At 32.2% G+C, this 21,234-nt stretch overlaps 2 protein-coding genes across 4 annotated transcripts; one reads left to right on the top strand and one right to left on the bottom strand.

The window, feature by feature from the left end:
* The first annotated feature begins 5,134 nt into the window (after nucleotides 1-5,134).
* Nucleotides 5,135-10,578, top strand: LOC111303940 (BTB/POZ domain-containing protein At1g30440-like). Its single transcript, XM_022900478.2, has 4 exons — nucleotides 5,135-6,016; nucleotides 7,554-7,623; nucleotides 7,997-9,229; nucleotides 9,718-10,578. Exons 1-4 carry the CDS (start codon nucleotides 5,958-5,960, stop codon nucleotides 10,264-10,266), a joined length of 1,911 nt encoding a protein of 636 aa, XP_022756213.2. The 5' UTR covers nucleotides 5,135-5,957; the 3' UTR covers nucleotides 10,267-10,578.
* Nucleotides 10,579-11,932: 1,354 nt separating this feature from the next.
* ALB1 (ALBINA 1) lies at nucleotides 11,933-19,502 on the bottom strand. 3 transcript variants are annotated; one of them, XR_016327099.1, is made up of 16 exons: nucleotides 19,103-19,502; nucleotides 18,700-18,878; nucleotides 18,218-18,302; nucleotides 17,823-18,139; nucleotides 17,612-17,735; nucleotides 16,669-16,761; nucleotides 15,656-15,751; nucleotides 15,029-15,166; nucleotides 14,612-14,812; nucleotides 14,070-14,225; nucleotides 13,551-13,658; nucleotides 13,227-13,361; nucleotides 12,739-12,897; nucleotides 12,333-12,453; nucleotides 12,118-12,257; nucleotides 11,933-11,979 (listed from the first exon to the last, which is right to left on the bottom strand). XR_016327099.1 is itself a non-coding variant. In XM_022900476.2 (15 exons), exons 1-15 carry the CDS (start codon nucleotides 19,412-19,414, stop codon nucleotides 12,172-12,174), a joined length of 2,310 nt encoding a protein of 769 aa, XP_022756211.1. In that variant the 5' UTR covers nucleotides 19,415-19,501; the 3' UTR covers nucleotides 11,933-12,171. The 3 variants fall into 3 exon arrangements, 2 of the variants coding, with proteins under 2 accessions (XP_022756211.1, XP_089598923.1); XM_022900476.2 differs by having other exon boundaries at nucleotides 11,933-12,257; nucleotides 19,103-19,501; XM_089742797.1 differs by lacking the exon at nucleotides 15,656-15,751 and having other exon boundaries at nucleotides 11,933-12,257; nucleotides 19,103-19,501.
* Between the last annotated feature and the right edge of the window lie 1,732 nt (nucleotides 19,503-21,234).

Here is a 21,234-nt window from a genome sequence, read left to right as displayed (position 1 = left end):
TGAATTTTAGAAAGGGATTTGAGTTTTAAATTTAGTATAAATTGTGTGATAAAGCACATGTAAATATGATTTATATGATTATTTTTAAATTCATGAATTTGTTAGATTCTTATTTCGTCAAAAATTTAAAATTTATTTTTTATGTGCTATTAAATATAAAGCACATGAAATTTTAATGAAATTTTATATGTGCTTGTATTTTATTGTTACAATTTATATAATAAATTAAAATTAAAATTAAAATTAAAATTATTCTTTTAAATTTATCTTTTCAAATATAATAATTTAAAAAACAAACTGACACCAAGCACGAATAAATTGCAAGTATTAAAATTAAATATAAGAACTCATTAATTATCGATAGTATTTGAAAAACTAAATCCATAAATAAATATAAAATTTAAATAAACAAATGGAATCATGAAGTCTATACAATTTCCACTACACATGATTCGTGAGCAATTTTATATGCAATTTTTCAAAGATGGTAAGCACAAGGTGCTTCGAGGTTTGAAGTTCGTTTCCTAAAAGGCAAGCAAAGAATATTATTATTTCATATCACTCTTTTGTTACTAAAATAAGAAATTTTTTTTTATCCGAAAATAAGGACATGATATCATATATAAATCGTCCTATTACCATCCAAAACCACATGAAATCCTCAATATTATAAGACTCGAAATTGATGGAACTTATATTCCTTCCTTATTGTCACGCTTACCCTTTAATCATATTTTTGATGTTCAGAAATCATATATATATATATATAGTTATATTCTAGTGACCATGTAAGCAGCATTTTCATACATTGCTTCAAGACAGATAATTATTTGTCAATGGCCATGTCATCGTTCATGTAATATAAGAGGGAGAATTAAGTCAGACATGTAACATTCTCAGTTCTAAATTCTCTTGAATCTTTTATGCTATCTTTTTTTCTCTTTTTTTTTTATTAGAAATTTGATTAATTTAAATGTTGGAATGCATCCCGAAATATTAATTTTGTTGCCCTCTAATCTTCTTCTCTATGATAGGTCCGATATAATTTTTAACTTAATCTCCAACTAATTAATTTTACTATCAACAAATAAGCAATTACATCAAACACATATACACATATATACGAGGGATTCATTTAATAGGAATAAGGATTCAAATCTCATAAAAAATTTGTTTGAGATTAGTTGAATGTTACTTGATGAAAAAAAAAAAAAACTTGTAAAAGAAAAATTTTAAGCGAAGAAAGGATTCTTGATAGGTAAAGTATGCTTATAAATAGTGGCTCTCTCAATAAGGTTATGTATAAGAAAAATATATAAAAGAGTTATTAGGTTTTATTAGATAAATAGACCATAAAATTAAAAGAGATTGAGAGGGTTCATATAGGTTTATATTCGAATGTTTGAGGTAATAATACTTCATAAGATTAGAGGAGACTGATGAAGTGCATGTTTGAATGCTTGGTGTGAAAACATTCTATAAAATTAGAGAAGACAGGATCTATATGGGTATGTGTGTTAATGTTTGGATTGAGATGATTAGAGATAAGATTGAGATTGATTTGATTATATGTTTATAATTTTTCACAACTAATAGATTTTTTCTCCAATCCATGAAGGTAGACAAGTTGAGTGTTGAATTATGTTAAAATTATTATCTCTTGCATGAATGATTTATGATTTGATTATGCTTTCACTTAGATAATTAATTTATTATAGGCTTTGTGCCTAACATTGCCTAATACCAATGTAAATGTTGTATTTTTTATTCTTGGATCAAAATCAAAATAAATATTTTAAATTTTAGTCATTTTTATTCAAAGGTAAAGAATATAACACCTACATTAAGTGAATCTCGATATATATATATATATATATATATGTATATATATATTATAATCTCCATATATACATATATATATATATATTAATTATATATATAATATCTTTCTAGCTAGCAGCAGCTACCCCATTTATGAATCATCTTCATGTAAAATTTTTGGTTAATGATCATTAATATTAAAAAGAAAAGGGCAATATTTGGGCTTTTTAATGATATGATATGTTTTAATTCTCTTACTTTCAAACCGAGTAATGCTATTTGTCACAATACTTTGATTTCAATTATTTATGTTGCCTAACTTGGCAAAAATTCATTAATGAACGCATATGAATCCCAATAAAAGAGGTATAATTTCTTCATGTCTCTTAACTCCAAGTAATTCAATCTTTTTTAAACATATAATAGTTTAGCTATTAGCGTAACTGACTCACTAACTCATGCCTAAAATTAATTATAATAAAAACTCGGAATTTACTCAAAAAGTTATTTTCAATTTAAAAATTATTGGATGAACAGCTTAATTGATTTTTTTTAAATTGATGTTATTAATTATTGAACCATGACCATTAAAATTAAAATTTTGATATTTTTTAACAGATTATATTGTTGTTAGCATAAAATTTTTAAAAATTTTTAATCTACCTTTAATTCTTCTCACTCTTTTAACTTAACTCATATAAAAATATTACGTATTTAAATCTTCTCGAACTTGCAAGCTTTAAGAACTAACTATTATAAGTGTCATTTAAACAAATACTCTATTAAAAACTAATAGTGCAACCTAATTAATAATTGCACATAATTATGAATCATTTTTAAGAATTATGTTATGTCTTATGGGTGTCACAAAATTAAGTGGCCTCCATAAATGGTAGCAATGATCAATAGCCAAACTAATCTAATTAATGCATGTGTACCAAACTAATTAATTTAGTTAGAATGTTTATATTTATATATATATATATAAATTATATTAGTGGACCGATAGTATTCTTTTCTTTATATATAATATTTTATTACTTAATACATTGATAAAATTAAATATAAAAAATATCCCTGGTGAAATTTTTTTCTGTTAAAAATAAAACATAATTTTAGATGCAAAAATGACGTAAACATTACTGTTGACCCCAAAATCACAAGGTTTTCAGATAAAAAACTTTACCAAAAATGTGCGTCTATTTTCTAATATATATTTGGATTTTTTCAACGTAATTATTATGTAGAATTCTAGATAGGGTTGGCATTGGGTCGGCTTCGGGGTAGGTTTTGTTCGCTCCGAACCTGACTTGATTTAATGCTTTAATAAATTCGAATCTGATCTTATTCAAAATTTTTTTTGTTTTTTTATACCCGAACCTGATCAAATCGGACATTATATAAATCGTACCCGATCCGACCCGAAATTAATAAAATATTATTTTTTAAAATATAAAATATTATTTTTTAAATATAAATATTTAAAAATATCATTATATAAATATATATAATTAAAAAAATAAAAAATTATTTATATATATCGGGTCGGGTAGGATCGAGTTTGCCTAAAACTCAACCTTGACCCGACTCTGACTTTGTCTTCATGCTATCCGATCCGACTCGACATCCAATTTTATTTTAAAAAAATTAACCTTAAAAAATTAGATTGGATCAAAACTCATCGAATACGAATTTTTTTACCTTCTCTAATTTTAGATGAGATCCACTTACTAATTAATAACTATAATTAATTTGTGTGAGAGAAAAAAATAAACCGGTAAATTAAGAGAACCATAAACAAAAATTTATAAATGGTACTTGCTTGTCAAATCTCTTAATTTAGCAGCAAACTTTTGACTTTATAAAATTTTTCAAAGTAACGACAAAATGGTTTATTTGTGAATCTGTGCTTAATTTAAATGATTTATTATTTTATTAATTATTTTGAAGATTAAGAGCTTACATTTAGATATTATAGATTTATAAGAGTTTAGATGCATAATATTATTTTTAATTAAATATGTAATAAGATAAAAAGTTTAAGGATAGATTAAAAATTTATTTATTTTTAGAAGGTAAGTTTCTTGCCTAACACTTATAATTTTTAATTTTTTTATCATTCAATATCTTTTATAAAAAAATTGTGATGTTCTCATTGAATCAAAAATTTAATTTAATTGATTAATATAATTATTTTTTAAAAAATAATATTAAAAAATATTTATAAATTAAATTAATTATAAGTTAGATTTATATTTGATACTAATAATTTATATGTTTATTTAAATCTAACCTAATTCGATATTTAAGATTTTAAATTTTTTTAAATCCATTAAAATTAAAAAATAAATGTTAAATTCAATTCTTAAGCTCAATTTATATAATAAAAAATAAATTTTTTTTAAAATAAAATATTAAAATAAAAATTTAAATAAATTTAAAAGTTATATTTAAATTTATTTAATGGATCTTAATTTTTTATATAAATTCTCTCAAAATTTAGGCAAATTTTTAAATTTAAATAAAAATTCAACCTTTAAATAAATCTAATAACATATAATAAATTTAAAAATCAAAATTCAATAGATACATCCCTTTCATCTTTTGTAAATTTTTTTCAAGTTAAAAACAATTTAAAAGCAAAATTCCCAACCTACCCTTTGTTTATCTTAAATGAACTGTTCTGTTCCTGTAGGCTGTAACTGACCTTCTTTGACCAAGGTCACCCCTGACGCCTCTCTCGCATGCACAGCCAAAAACTTCTTTTTCATTATTAATAAATCCCCATTTTTTATTGGCCTTTTAAAAAAAATTAATTATAGGTATTGGCTGACTTAATTATTTAATTATGTATTAATTAGTGATAATTTATAATTTTGATGTGAAACCTATGCAACGGATCCACATGGCTTAGCTGGACAAAAGGCAGATATCTGTAATCTCAAAGGTTATCAAATTAAGAAACATAGAAAAGATTCTCCTTACTGTTAGTAATGGATTATACAAATGAAAATTATATTTATCAAATATATAATGGGGCCAATTGCTTTATTCAAACTCAAGTGTTCAATTTTTTTTTATGTTTATCAAATAAAATTTTTTTCATAGTTCATTTGAAGTTAAATATACTTTAGAGAATATTAACTAAACAAAACTTTCACTTAAAAAGAGATTCTATGCAACTAAGTTCTAGAAAACCAATGAGTGTGTTCCAAGGCAAAGGGTCCCACATGAATGCATGTGGGAAGCGTTTGGTTTCAGAGCTGCCATTATTAATACCCTATATTATTCAGTTATTTATTTTATTTTTCATGCTTTGGTTATCTTTATTGCATTTCTATATAGTAGCAATCATCATCATGGCTTTGAAAAGCTTCAAAGGCAATGAATTATTATCATTTCTATAGGCTATTACCGGAAAAAAAAAGCACACTAAAAAACCTAACTTACTGAAGTCTTTTGTTTTGTTTTGTTTTTTACTTTTGTAAGGTATTGAGTAGTTTTTGGTCCTTTGCTTTCAAACTTTGGAATTTTCTTGGTGTGGGTTTTTATGGGTTTTTAGGGGCTGATAAAAAAATTAGTAGCAGAAAGTTTTATTCATTTGGGCTGGTGAGTTTTTGTTTTGAAAGGCTAAGAATTGGAGGAGTTGACCTAAAAAGCTAACTTCAAATTGCTGTTTGATTAGGGGAGTCTCTGGTTTTAGGCAGGGATTTGAAGGTGTTTTTGAAGTGGGTTTGGGAGCCTTTTTGTGAATGGGATACATTGAACGAATCTGGTGATGAATTTAAAGCAAGTTTCTTTGAAATATTTAGTGGGGTTTTTGTGATCTACATGTTCAAGAAGAAACTACATTTTGATTATTTTCAAGGTTTGACTTTTGAGAAAAAGCTGGTTTGAGCAATTTAGTTGGAGTTTTTTGGTGTGAGGATTGTGGTTTAAGGGGTTAAAGTAAAGCTGGGTTTTCGTTTTAGATTTAGAAAGAGCCCTGTTTTGAGGCCCGTTACTGGTATATCGCCATAAACAAAGAGGTTCTTGAGTTTCCGGTTTTGATACAGGGTTAAAGGATTTGTCGTTGGGATTCTGGAGTAGCCTGTTTGGAGTTCTGCTGCTGAAGGTATTTCTTCCACTGCGAGAAAATGGCTTGCATGAAACTGGGATCCAAAACTGATGCATTTCAAAGGCAAGGGCAGGCGTGGTATGTACCTGGTCTCTTCAATTCAACTACATCTCCATCTCTCTCTGCCTACATATGTTCTTTCATTTACTATTTTAAGATTATTTTTATTATTTTTTCTTTAGCTCTACTGCGTTTTAATCTTCTCGTGGATGTGTGAAGTGTGCTCTTTTTCTCTCATTTTAGCATTTAGTTTTAGTTAAAATTGTTAGAGATACTTCTATGTTTGAATTTGCATGTATATGCATCAAGAGACACACTTATATATGCATGTTTTGGTGCTGATTCGGGCGACTAAGTTAGTTTTGCTTGATAAGGAAAGCTCACCTGCACTTATATTGCTTTTGGTCCACAATTTTGTGTTTCATACTCCTTGTCTGAAAGTCAAGTTTTCATACTAAAATCAATTAATTGTTTAGGACTTCATTAGGTTGGTACAAATACTGTTAAAAAGTTGTTTACTCAACTGAACTTTGTGAAGTTAGTATAAGGTTAATAGACTTCATTAAGCTAATTGGTTTTTTGTTGAAGTAACTTCACTTGATTAATGCTTCAATTTATAGAAGATGAGTAGCTTGCCCATCATCAACAATCTTGTAACTCACGAATAATTTATTTTTGACTCTTTCATGAATGTAACATAGATGATAAGTCTTGTCCTACTAATGCACTCTTTTATTTTTGGGATTTGAGGTTGTCAGAATTTGAACCCTGACCACTGGTACTAAGAGTCTAGCATTCTACCAACTGACCACATTTCTGTTGGCTAATTAAAAAAAGCTACACTTTGTTTCTTAAGCATTTTAACATAAAGTAGTTATGATTGAGGTTGTCATGTGAATGTACTGGGTAAACAATCAACAAAAGGGGGGATGTACATGTGATAGGAGACCTTCATACTTACATTAAACCTTTATCTAATCTTATCCTTTTTGTTTATATTTCCTTACGTTTACATGTAGAATGTTATATTATGCATTTAGTGGAATATAATAGAATAAGTGACTTGGTATGACCACCGGACTAGGCCAGTGTAATACCATGTTTAGGTTAATAGTACCAAGTTTATAAAAGATCATTTACTTTTTTTTTTCTTTATTTTTTCCTTCCTAAAGGACCAGTTTAATATCATGTCTATTTTCAATGTTCATATTCCATTTCAGAAGTAATAGATCTGACATTTTTTATCAATATTGAAAGCTTGCTAACAATAATGGCATCAATCAAAATGAGAATGTTGTATTATTTCTCATCCTGGTGATTGTAAATGTGGCAAGCCCAGCATTTAGATGAGGACACTCTTGAAAAAGTGATTCATTAATGCCCAATAAATTGGGTTATTAGTATCTCATGTGTATGATAGATGGAACCATTTTCATATTACTTTACATTTTTATTAAGGATGAATGATGGATGACTTTTCTCTAATAAGAATATTTTATAATAGGGGACCCAGCTTCTCTAGTTTGATCCTAAGCACCTTGCATCCCTCTGTGCATGTTAGATTCTTATTATATTTCTCTCTATATTGAGCTTAATATACATGTATTTTTTATAGGTTCTGCACAACTGGACTTCCTAGTGATATTGTTGTTGAAGTTGGAGAAATGTCCTTTCACCTTCACAAGGTAATTTTCCCTTATTCATATATATACTGCATTGGTGTGTGCTTGCTGGTCAATTACCCTCTTGTATTTGTTGAAATTCACTGAATTTAGTATGTATAAAATCTTCCCTTTTACTTTACAGCTTCTGCAAAAATAAAGATAAAAATTCTCTTGCCATGCCCTGCACCATCTTTCTGAGACCACATATATTGGTTTCTCATGAGTTGAGATGTCACTTTTCCTCTGTTTCCATGCTTTTCCTTTTAAGGACGAGCACTAAAGTCCTTTGCTTGAACTTGTACCTTTTGCCCTGTGCATGGTGAAATGAAGTTTCTATTGTCAAATAACTGTACATCATTAAGTTCTTACTCATCTTAACTATCATTTGGTGCAGTTCCCATTACTCTCCAGAAGTGGGGTTATGGAAAGATTAATTGCAGAAGCATCTGAACAAGAAGAAGAAAAAAGTTCCATATGCCTTCCTGACATTCCTGGAGGGGCTAAAACTTTTGAACTTGTGGCAAAGTTCTGCTATGGCGTGAAACTTGAACTCACTGCTTCAAATGTTGTGTACCTTCGATGTGCTGCGAAGCATCTAGAAATGACTGAGGAATATGGGGAAGGTAATCTTATTACACAGACTGAAACCTTTCTTAATCAAGTAGTCCTCCGAAATTGGAAAGATTCTCTAGGAGCACTTCAAAAATGTGATGATATTATCGCTTTTGCTGATGAACTGAACATTACAAAAAGGTGCATTGAATCATTAGCCATGAAGGCATCTACTGACCCCAACCTATTTGGGTGGCCTATAATGGAGCATGGTGGTCCTATGCAGAGTCCTGGCGGAAGTGTGTTGTGGAATGGGATAAGTACAGGGGCTAGACCAAAAAATACAAGTTCAGATTGGTGGTATGAGGATGCATCAACTTTAAGTTTACGTCTCTATAAGAGATTGATTGCAGTTATGGAGTCTCGTGGTATCAGACAGGAGATTATTGCTGGGTCTCTTACTTTTTATGGAAAAAAATACCTACCTGGTTTGAACAGGCGTCAGGGTGCTAATGATTCTAATTCTAGTGCCCGTCTTGCACCTCTGGCCTTAGGGGCTTCTCCATCAGAAGAAGAGCAGAAGCTTTTGCTGGAGGAGATTGACAGGTTACTTCCTATTCAGAAGGGCCTTGTCCCAACCAAGTTTCTCTTTGGACTGCTTCGAATAGCCATGATTCTTCGAGCAAGCCCCTCTTGTATGTCTAACTTTGAGAAAAGGATTGGGTTGCAGCTTGATCAAGCAACTCTGGATGATCTACTGATGCCTAATTTCTCTTATTCCATGGAAACACTCTACAATGTTGACTGCATCCAGCGAATTCTTGAGCATTTTCTTTCCATGGACCAGATCACTGGTGAAGCCTCTCCATGTTCGGTTGATGATGGTCAGATTATTGGCTCACCTTCATTAACACCAATTACAATGGTAGCCAAGCTAATTGATGGGTACCTTGCTGAGGTTGCCCCTGACATTAATTTAAAGGTCCCCAAGTTTCAGGCTCTTGCTGCTTCTGTTCCTGACTATGCCAGGCCCTTGGATGATGGTCTATATCGTGCAATAGACATTTATCTGAAGGTACTATCCTTAATGCATATAATTGCTACTAATGTTGTTTTTGTTCTGTTTGATATGCTGCATCTGGTTCACTAATCCAAGAACCCTGCAGCAGTTGTGCTCAAATGCAACATTCATATGTTTTAACCTCCATCCAAGTTGACCTTACAGTCTCTCTTAAGATGTTTTGAGAATGATGTGATAGCTTTAACTTAGGTTAGGATTCCCCATTATTTCAAGAGATAAAAGTTCTCAATGCGAGATGTTTCTATCCTTGGTTCTTTGTCTGGGTAATTTAATTTGGCATTTTAACCTAAGTTGCTTCTATTTGCTTGAAACAAAGTTAATGGGCCAAAAATCCAAACCTTATATGCATGGAATATCCTTGTTCTTAAAATCAATTGTTGTATCTTAGAGAAAGTAATTTTAAAAGAAAAAAAATAACAAAAAAGAATTGCTATAAATTTTGTTAAAACTTGTTAATGTTCCTATGTTTATTAAACTTGCAGTCACATCCATGGTTGTCAGAATCTGACAGAGAACAACTATGTCGTCTGATGGACTGCCAGAAGCTCTCCTTGGAAGCATGTACCCATGCTGCACAGAATGAGAGACTTCCACTAAGAATAATTGTGCAAGTCCTGTTCTTTGAGCAGCTTCAGCTTAAGACTTCAATTGCTGGTTGCTTTTTGGTTTCTGATAATCTTGATGGATCGCGACAGTTAAGAAGCGGGTTTGCAGGGTCTACTGAAGGAGGCTGGGCCTCAGCTGTGAGAGAAAATCAGGTTTTGAAGGTAGGCATGGATAACATGAGAATGCGGGTTTCTGAGCTTGAGAAGGAATGCTCGAACATGAGGCAAGAAATTGAGAAGCTAGGCAGGGTAAAAGGTTCTAGTACTTGGGGAAATGTCTCAAAGAAATTTGGGTTTAAGTTGAAGTCTCAAATGTGCAGTGCTCAAGAGGGTTCTGTCAGCAACCATAATAACGGAAGTGGAAAGGTAGAGAAAGTGAATGACAGGCAAGGAAAGCACAAGAAAAACTCAAGTCCAGATGGGTAACACTATTGGTTTTCTCTTTTATCTCTTGACCCTTTTGTCTCATTGTTTATTGAGTTCTTGTTATTTAGTTGTACTTTTAAACATTGGTAAACTAGCTTCTCACCATTTGATCCCACTTTAACTGCGTGCCATACCCACATTCTCAATTATGTAATGGAGTGTCATGGAAGAAACTCAAGAAAGTGTAATTTAATTTGTTTCATGTAAGAATCCTGAAGAGCCCTCTCTCCCTCTCCAACGTGCTCCAGGCACTTGCCCCACTGTTATATATTTCAGATTAGTAAGCACCATTGAAATTATTCTTTCTGATTATTGGTTGGATTGTTCAATATTTGATGTTGTTCATTAAGAAAACGATGCAATGGTTGTTGCCTGAAGGATATACCCTTATCTGCTAAAAAACAGCATTGGCAGATTGCACCCAGACTAAATTGATCTCAACCTGATTGCAACCAAGGTAGAGCTAAGGCCATGAAGAAGATGAGAGTGGCTGGCTACTGTTTGAAGAGCAATGTAATCCAAGGCATTTTTTGAGATTGAGAAGTGATGGGATTGATCAATTCTACCCTTTTTTGGTAGTGGAGTTTTTAAATTTCACAAATAAAATTAATAAAATAACACATATTTTATAAAATATATTAAAAATATAAAATATGTGTCAATCTCTTAATCATAAACTCTAAAAATAAACGCTTATTTTTTTGGAACATACTTAAATTAATTTGTTTAGAGCACAAACATTTAATGTAAGTTAGGAGAGCAATTTAGTTAAAAAAAATTACACATTTTGCCAAATCAAATAAATAGTTAACTACTAATTACATATAATATATGTAATTTAAGTGATTTTATTAAATTAAATGAAATTTGTACTAAAATTGCTTTGATTTGAGGTTCAACCTTGAAATGCATTTTTAAGTCAAGTAAGTAATTTTCTAATGTTATATTTAAACTTATTAAAAAATAATTTTAATTATCAAATAAAAAATAACAAAAATAGAAAATAGAAAAGAATTTGACTAAGTTCTAGGATATAACTGTCTTCGGCAAACAATATTCACATTACATTGACCAAACCGTATAACTTTTTCTTTTGATCAAGCTTCTTCTTTTTTTTTTTTTTTTTGATAAATTAAAATTAAATTCTAAAAGAATATATTTTAAAATTTGATATTTGAAAAGCTTATTTTAGTATTAAATTTGATTAAAAAAATAATAACTTCTTTCCACATGACAACCCGTATTTATAATTTTATTACAAGTGAAATATCTATATCAAATTTTATGCTTTATTCAAAATTTATTTAGATATATTAAGAGATTATTTTACGAAATATTTTATTTTCATTAGCTTTAATTCAAAAATAATAAAAATGAAAATACAATGGTAAATTTCAATGAAAAATGAAAGTATAGTAACAAAATTCAATGAAATCAAAATAAGAGTGACAAAATTCAATATTAATTATAGTAGTAAGAGTCCGGAGGACTCCATTAAAAATACATAAAAGTTAGAGAAATAAACAGAACATTGAATAAAAGTTTGGAATGGAAAATCCAACTTTTTTGCCAAAAATGTAAAAAGGTACATGTTTTATAAGTATTGAGTACTTGATTATGCAGAAACAGTTTAGTTTACTATCATCATAAACCAATTCAAGAAAGGTAGGCAAACAAGAAAAAAACTTCGGATGATTTCATTGTAATCACTTTCTGCAACAATGAAGAATAATCAGTTTGTTTTATGACAGAACATACAAGGGAAAGATGTTAGAGAACACAAAAATGCAGACAAGATTCAATGAGTTTTCTTGGTCTGATTTTGGCAGGAAACAAAGTATACGGACTCACAATTGAGTTGATTATAAACATCATGAATTGGTGAAAGCTGATAACGCTTCCGAATCATGAACTTTTCAAAGCAGATAATGCTTCCTTTGTTGTAGCTGAGATGACAGCATCTGAAGCATTTGGCAAGTAATAATACTTCCCTAAAAGATCAAAACAATGACAGTATTTTATTACATTCCACATGCATAAAAGAATAGAAGTTTCAGTATGCGCACCTTGAGCTACTCTTGCAATTTCTTTTGCAAAACCAGTTGAAACAAACTTGTTTTCTGTGTCAATGACAAGAAGGGACATTCCTGCTTTGTATATTTTCCCAGCCACTTCAAGAATCTCATCCTGCAATATTTATATACATAAAATGCACGAAGTTCATTTGGTCAAAAACTAGATAACATGCAGAAACCGTAATGTTTGTCTTTCAGCTCATATCACTAATAAATAAGAATAATATATGGTCTTTTCGCTTGTAGGGATGGTCATATATTGCTACCATGTCCAATTAAAGCCTAAAACAGTGGGTATATTATCATTGTAGAAATTATATTTGGCTAAATAGTAGAATATCAGGTTTCTTACCTACAGTCATCATGCTATGTACCTAGTTATAGTGCCATAATTTACCTTCAACTCTTGTGCTGAGGGTCTAGGGGCATCAGAAGCAGCAGCTTCTGGGTCAGTGGATTTTTTCAATGATATATTGGCTCTTCCATCAGTTATTGCAACGATCATTACACGTCCCACATCACCACTTTTCTCTGCATTTAGCCCAACCCTGACAGCCTGACGATATCAAAGTGTATGAAGTAATTAGAAAAGGAAACTGTGAATTTGTATCCAAATATGCACCTAAAAGAATTGCATTGAAAAGCTTAGAAAAACATAGAGTTATCATTCAGAAAAGAAGCATTTCAGAATAAGGAGGCAACAATATTACAACCAGCCATGTTGTAAAAGTCATTAGCTACAAGTAGTAACGACAGATAGCAGATGCAGAATAATAAGGCAAGGGCAGCCATTAAGTATCAATGTATGTCATTAACTACAAGTTACAGAGAATCATTTTGTTAAAATCTGTGCCACAAATTGAGGGATTCACTATAAATACTTACCATGCTTAAACCATGAGCTAGGGGAGAGCCACCACCGCATGGAAGTCTCTCAAGACGTTTTCTTGCCATTGCAATTGATCTGGAAGGAGGCAGAAGGACTTGGGCAGCATCTCCACGGAAAGGTATGATGGAGACCTATTCAACATTACCAATAAATATAAACAAATTACTTACCTGAAATGTACATGATGGTTTCTTTACATCAGCTTTAGTAGTTTTGTTTTTGCAGAACAGTTATGTGCATTAACTGAGCCCTTAATATGAATTAATAACTAGCAAGGTTTGTATGCTTGAAAGTTCAGAACAAATTTGTCTCTAGTTTACCTGATCTCTGCTTGTATAACTCTCAGCCAGCAACTTAAGTGCTGCGCCTTTAGCATTTTGCATTCGGTTCAATGCCATGCTCCCACTTGCATCAACCACAAATATTACCTGAAATGAAATATATTTGTATGAACCCAAGCATAAGAAAACTTCACCAGTACTTCAATGGGGTTTTTTTACTCTCTTTGACAGATCACAGTTAAACCAATTTGCTCAAATAATCATTTCCACATTAATTTTACGCCAATCCTTATGTCTAAACAATTTGCAGGCATTTAGCATCTTAAAAAATGATTCTGTTATGTTTCATGGTATATGGTAAACTTCTGTGTTAATTGATCATGCCAATGGAAGTTCAGAAATTTCTATCATCAAAATTCCTGTAAGAGTATATACTACAATAAATATAACCTGAGGTGAAAAGAACACTCAAATACATAGAACCAATTGAAGGTATTTCTTGATAAATAAATATAATAATATTAACAGATTTAAGCAATAGAAGTAGCTCATCAATACCAATGCTCCCGCTTTTCTTGCCATTCTTTTAGCCCTCATGTCCGTTTTCTCCACAAAAACCTTCCTACTTTTTTGAATGTCTCTCTCCCTACGCAACTTTTGATATGGTGCAGCAGCTCTAAGTGTTGCATCAACAGCTAGTCTCTTCACGGGGCCCTGTGGGAAAAACACCGCAGCTTATTCCAAAAATGAAGTTAAAAGAGGGCAAAATTAGTGTACAAAAGATTGGAAAGAGTGAAGAAGATTGCTAAGTCACCGGCTCATTTTGAGATTTCAATGCCCAACTGACAAAGCAATATATTCAATTGAAAGAGGAAAACACTATACATGAAAAAGGTAGAATTTAACAGGACGTATAGAAATGTAATACACTTCATAGGGGACACAGAATATAATGGAAGTTCAGTTTGCAAAATATAATATCTTGACGGTCATTATATACTTCAAAAATATTTTTAATTATGAATCAGGAGGTTTTGGAAGCTAGTGCCAACTATTCCCTTTATCCAAACTTGCATGGTTCAGGGAAGGACAGGACTAACCTTCGGGAGCATTGGTTTTATATATCGGCCTCTATCCTCTGAGTATATAACATTCTTTGCTCTTCCAGCTTTCCCCCGGTGCCTCCGTGCTTGTTGTGCAAAGAAAAGTAATTTCTCATCCACCAAACCCCCTTCTGCATCAAAGATAAATTCCTCAGGTATTTGCTCCTGTTGTTGCTCATTCTCCTGATCACTGTCATCCTGGTTGAGAACATACTTGAACGTTAAGTAGGCTTAATTCATCAGTAAAATAGTTAATTTTTAAATAGAAGAAAACATGGTGACCAAGTCCTCAATGATAAGGACTTTGGCAGATTTTAGTTGATTATAAATAACAATTCCTGCAAAGGAATAACAAAATTTACTAAGAAACTGCAAAGTTTGGTCCTTAATGTTGAAATGTTAATGTTAACATACCTCTTGATCTTCCTCCTCGTTCTGCTCCTCCCCAGATTCTTCATTTTGTGGAGGGGGAGGTGGAGGTGGAGGCTGTTGGTTTTGTTGATCTGGTGGATTTTCAGTAATGATTGAACGAGGGAGGATGACAAGCTCCACCTGTATTATACAATACATCAACACAAATTTATTTGTATTCTGCTTTCATGATGCAGACAAAAACCAGTAGCTATGTCTAAGGTAGATACTTTTTCCTTTTTAACTTCGATATTTCTCCCCAACCAATCACCAAAAGAATTAATAAAAATAAGTGGAGAACAGGTGGAAGTATATACATTATTCTCCAAAATAAAAGTAATAGAATCAAGCAGATATGTAACCAGTGATTAGCAGATATTTCAACAAAACCTGCAATCATAAATATCATGTCCCTCAATCTGAAACAAAAATATGCTCAAAAGTTGGCTGCGACTAGGAAATGGCAGAAGTAACAAGAACAACATATTCTATAAAATGTAATTAAGCAATCACAGGCAAGATTGATTAAAAAATTTAGACAGCAACAAGAAACATATAAACAGGTCAGGGGTCGAATTGCTGTGACAATTTGTTGCGTATGGTTGCAAAATCATAGTAAGAATACTTAACGGCTTTTTTCAGGTCATCTACATTAACTCTTTCACGTCCTTCCAAAGCAGCCAAGCATTTTGCAACCCGGGCAGCATATAGCTCAGCTCTGTGTCCCTGTAAATTGTTTGAGTATTAATTAATTTTCAATTCCATGATTGCATAATATCTTAAAATCCATCAATGATCTTCAATTAGAAAAAATCAGTGAATTGTGCATTACGCCTTTTCTTTTATGGGGAAGGGAGAATCGGATCCAGCTCTTTGAGTAGGGGATACATGCATTTACCACTGAGCTAAAAGCTCAGGTGCCAAATATCATCCCTCCTTTTTTGCTTAAGAATGGCTTGCATCGGTCACTGAAAGCAACATATGCCCCTTTTTAATGGTTTCTGTTCCAAAAAGATAATCCCCTAGTGAGATAGTCCTCTCCTTATTCTTTGCTAGTCTATGTCAGATGTTTCATTGAGTTGTTTTCTCTTTTTCCATCTTTTGTTCTTGAACATCCTATGTTTGATAACAACCCCCCCCCCCCCACAAATCTCTACCAACAAGAAAATATTTGTGATGTTTGTTTCTCAAAATATGATCACTCCAAAGAATTTCCCAGTGATGCCATGTCAGTTTTGGAAATTTTGAGCTACATAAATTAATATGAAGCAGGAAAGTAGTAGCTTCCATGTCCCTGGTAAGAATTTAAGCAGCAGTATTTATAATCATAAGTAAAATATTACTATCTTGACAAAACTTAAATATATTTGCTCAATAAAATATTACTAAATCCTTGTTCCCAGGATGGAACTGGACAGGAAAGAACTATTTGTCTAAAGCTTTGGGATTGGAGACTTGATGGCTTCAGCTCAGTTAGTTTATAGGCATGTGCGATGCTGATTCCTCATCAAACTCTCAGAATTTTTAGCGTACAGCATAAGAGGATTGATAAGGGACAAATTAAGAGTAATTTTTGTTATCTATAGTGGTTGAAGAATAAAAACCATACACTAATGTTAAAACTAGGATTTCAATCTCAGCACCTGGCAACCACCTCGAAGGGCTTCCATAACCAAGTACTTTAATTGTTCTCGGCTAATTGTAACATCCCTCAAATACTCTCTTGCTAAAATGATCTGCAAATAAATGAACAAGAGAAATAACGTTCATCTTTCTACATAAAAAAGTTTGAGAAGAACAAAAGACAGATACACATTGAATAAATAAAACTTATAATGGAGAAGCAAATTCAACTAGTATCACAGGTTAATGGTAAACATGCAGCTGAACTGCTGAATGGATAAGGTGATATCAAAGTTGTCAAACTTTACTAGCAAAATGAGTTGACATTTCAACCACTTAGAGTACATTTTAGGATGAATTGCCCCATTTCTAAAAAAATTCGAAACCTGACCAGAGGACTTCTAAGGGGTTTGTATTTCACTAGCAACAACTATTTGAACAACAAAAAAGTCAAGCCCACAAATATCATAGAGACTTTCTTAAAATGAATGACAAAGAAATTTATACTCTTCTTTTTCCTCATTTAACTTTTACAAAAAGATCCCTTGAACTCTTTTCTATATAATTATGAGGTCAATGTTTGTCAACATTAAGAAAGGTCGATTTAGTTTTATACAGTGGAAAACAGTGCTTGAATGTTCTTGGGTACTATTTATAATTAAAAGATGATGATCAAGCAAGTGACATTACATCAGCAGAAAACTCTACATCTTAAGCATTTTCTGGTCTATGAACAATATGTTGAATTTAAGCACCATGTTAGGCACACAAGCTTTTTGGGAAGAAATGGAAGAAGTAAATACATCAAAGCAAACGATTTTCTTATGTATAAATTTCATTAAAGTCAACCCTCAAAGTTTATGCATTCATCTCTCATCTTACTGGAAGGTGGGTTTTCAGAAGGCTCATTGTATTTACAAGATTCAAAATCTGACTTATAACACGCCATCTATGCATGGTTACCTGAGTCTTTGCGTACTCTGTTTCTTCCTCAACCATTTTAAAAACTTCATTGCTAGCTTCCTGAAATTTTGTTGCAATTCCAACTGCTGCAACACGATCTTCAAAATTCATTGGAAGATCTGCACTGCAGAGGAAGTGTGCCATTAATAGAATGGGAAAGATGTGTAAAAACTAATAAACTCATTCCATCATCTTAAAACAAGGTCTGTACCTCAAGTTAATTGCAATACGATCTAATAAATGTTCCCGTACAGCACCCTCTTCTGGATTATAAGTGGCAATCAAGAGCGGTTTGCAAGGGTGCTTGAAGCTGATTCCCTCTCTTTCCACAATATTAACTCCTTCGGTCAGTACATTCAGAAGCAAATTACTAATACCTTCATCCAGAAGATTAATTTCATCAACATATAGTACACCTCTATGTGCTTCAGCCAGAAGGCCTGGTTGAAAAACAGTTGTTCCCGCTTTCACAGACTCCTCAACATCAACAGATCCAATGAGTCTGTCTTCTGTGACTCCAAGTGGAATCTGGAACAAAAGCGGACAAGGGTATTTAGACAATAAAAACAAAACTCAATAACAAAGAATTTCTTGAATTAAATGTACCTGAACAAAAGGAGATCTGACAACTTGAGTCTTCACATTACCATCAGAATCATACTCGGCTTGCTGACCTAAACCATCTTCCCACCTTCAGAAATTATGATGACCAGGTCACTATCTTGAAAGGAATAAATGCATAAACTATTGTTGAATCAGTTATTTCACATATCGAAAATCACAAAAATAAAGCAAGCTTTTAGCTTAAGTAAGAAGTTCTAGATTAATCGTTCTAGCCCCACAACACACATTAAGGCTCAAATATGTTCTCAATAGGGACTGCAGCAGCAAAAATTTGGAAAAACAACAAAAAAATTAATATCACTCTTGTTTAGACTTTCCATTCTGTCTCACGCCATGTGTTTTGCTTCATGACCCTAACAATATAACGTACAAATCTATGTTCTATTAGAGGCGAAAAACTCATGCAATTTAGAAAAATCAAAGTACTAATGTAATTATAACAGGTAAGAGTTCACAGTTCATACTCCTCCCGGCAGGCTGGATCTGCATTTGCTATTGAACCAACAACTACATCAATGGGTGGCAAAATTGCATGCAACCCACGTGCCATTACAGTCTTGGCTGTTCCTCGCCTCCCAGAGATAGCAATCCCTCCAATCTCACGATCAATTGCCCCAAGTAAAAGTGCAGTTTTAATGGCATCCTGCGATAACGGTTAATCAAGAATCAGATATGCGTATGCATTTGACATGACGATATTCATTTATTTTGTTCAAACCCATTTCTACTTTTAAGACATTAAAATGAAGAATCAAAGTAATTGAGCCAGATAGTTAACAAATATATACAAAATTAATGACCCATTTTTGTACTACTTCTAAAGCATTTCCTTTCCTTCCATATATAAAAAAGGAGAGAGAGAGAGACCTGGCCAACAACAGCAGCTAAAGGGAAGTACTGTCTTCCATAAGAAGAAGAGTGATGCTCAAAGTCAGAGGCAATGACTGCCCCATTGCTTGAGTCGACGGCAGCATTTGAAGTAGTAAGAACACGACGGAAGCGAGTGGTGGTGTGACTTTGAAACCGTTTCTTTGGGTTCAAACGAGGAGAAGAAGGGAAGAAGGGAAAAGGGTATGGCTTAAATATGAGAGAAGATGATTGAAGCTGAAGCTGAAGCTGAGATAGAGAAAGAGAAGAAGAATTCGTAGCAAAAACTGAAAATGCCATTGATTCCAACATCCAAGCAGTGATTTCTTTTTCTTACTCTGTTTCTTCTTATCTGTTACATAATCTCCTAATAGATTCTTTCTGTTCTATTCTTCCAGTCTCCTTTTTAACTGTTCCCTTGCTGCTACGGCTCTTTCTCTACCACGCGCTATGTTACGCGCGTACCAAGCACATTCCAACCTTTTTATTTTTTCAATAAATAAACATATTGCAACCACAAGTTTTCATATTTCTACGCAGAGCGTGGCAGAAATATTTTCACAAATATACTTTTTATTTAAAATTTGTACTCAGCTAACATGTAATTGAATTTACGATTTAGCTGTACAATAATAGCATTATCATGTAACGAACAAATAATTAAATTAAAATAATAATAATAATAGACGCATGTTTATCTTACTTTAAAAAATTAAATTCAAATTGCTCCTCTCAAATAAGTAAATAAATAATTAGAACCCCAAACTTAATTTAATCTGTTAAGATAATCATCTTAAAAAATAATATTTAACAAACCTAAAATTCAAATTATGGCAAAATTTTTTCTTAAATTTTAATCACATGATTGAATTAGGGATTATATGTATACAGTATCTTTCTCCAAACCAAACCAATGGAAAGGATATTAACATTGAGCTGGAGACAATGGAGCTTCAAATTTAGTAACACCTTTAAACAATGTTTAAGTTAAGATGAAATAAAACGGAAAACAATGTAAAATTTGTGCTACCCTCAGAAATAATATAACAATAACGGTAACTCTGGCTTTTGTTGAACTTTCATTCACTGTCTCAGCTTCCTTCTCTTGAATTAACAGCCCAAAGCATGAACTTCTCTGCCCACCTATTCAAGGAAAAAGAAAAGGAAAAGGAAAAGGAAAACTTTTAACCCATTATTGCATTTCTGAAGTATTGCCTGAATTGTTGATACCTACCTAAGATCAAGGTTGCAATGAAGTCGCTGCAGCCTCATCATGGTAAACTTTATCCGCCTTGGCAATGGCACCTACAAGAAACACAAGATTCAGATTCATACAAGATTTAAGAAAAGCAAAATGCCCAAAGATCCTAGTTTTACCAGAAAAGGAGGGAGATGGAACATAGTGAGGGGCTATAAATCTCTCATGTTCTACATTTTGTCTTCTAAACAACCCCCCCTCCCCTTTTCTTTCTAAAAGAGAAAAAATCTTCCAACTACGCAGTAGGTAATACAAGTTGCAGACAAGATAAAGCTCATTGCTGACTAGTACCGGCCACTAATCAGGCTATCACACATCGGCGGGTTGTTCTTTGCTACAGTGCTAACTTAGGGAACTTATGACACCAGAGAAATCATGCAATAAAAAAAGTAGCCCCTTCCCATAAAAATAAGTACAATAATAACGAATCTAAGGAAATTAAACTAGCTTCTAGGATCTGCATTACTGGTGATAACATAAATAAAATGTTCTACAAGGCAATCAGCTACAACATCAACTACAATCAAATACTAATCATCGTATAACAGAGCAAGATAAAATGACAACTTGAGAGAAGCAAACCTTGCAAGAGAGTTTCTACAAAACTTTAAATTAAAAAAAGAAAAAATGCACCATCACTATCAGCACCTGCAACAACAAACTAAGCCAATTTCCGCTATTTTTGGCCAGTTATAAGGATTATATTGCATGACTGTACTCTATTTAAGACCATACATAGCTAAGTGTACTGCAAGTGAGAGAGAATAAAAAGAGGTACAGCAAAAATTTATAATCAATGATCTGACATTAATCAGAATTCAAAACTAAACATAGAAGACAACAACCAATTAGCAATAATACACCACCAAATGCA

Source organism: Durio zibethinus, chromosome 13 (assembly GCF_047325235.1).
Source record: "Durio zibethinus cultivar Kanyao isolate XHJ-2024 chromosome 13, ASM4732523v1, whole genome shotgun sequence".
Classification (NCBI taxonomy): domain Eukaryota; kingdom Viridiplantae; phylum Streptophyta; class Magnoliopsida; order Malvales; family Malvaceae; genus Durio; species Durio zibethinus.
This window is presented reverse-complemented; position numbering and strand designations above follow the sequence as displayed.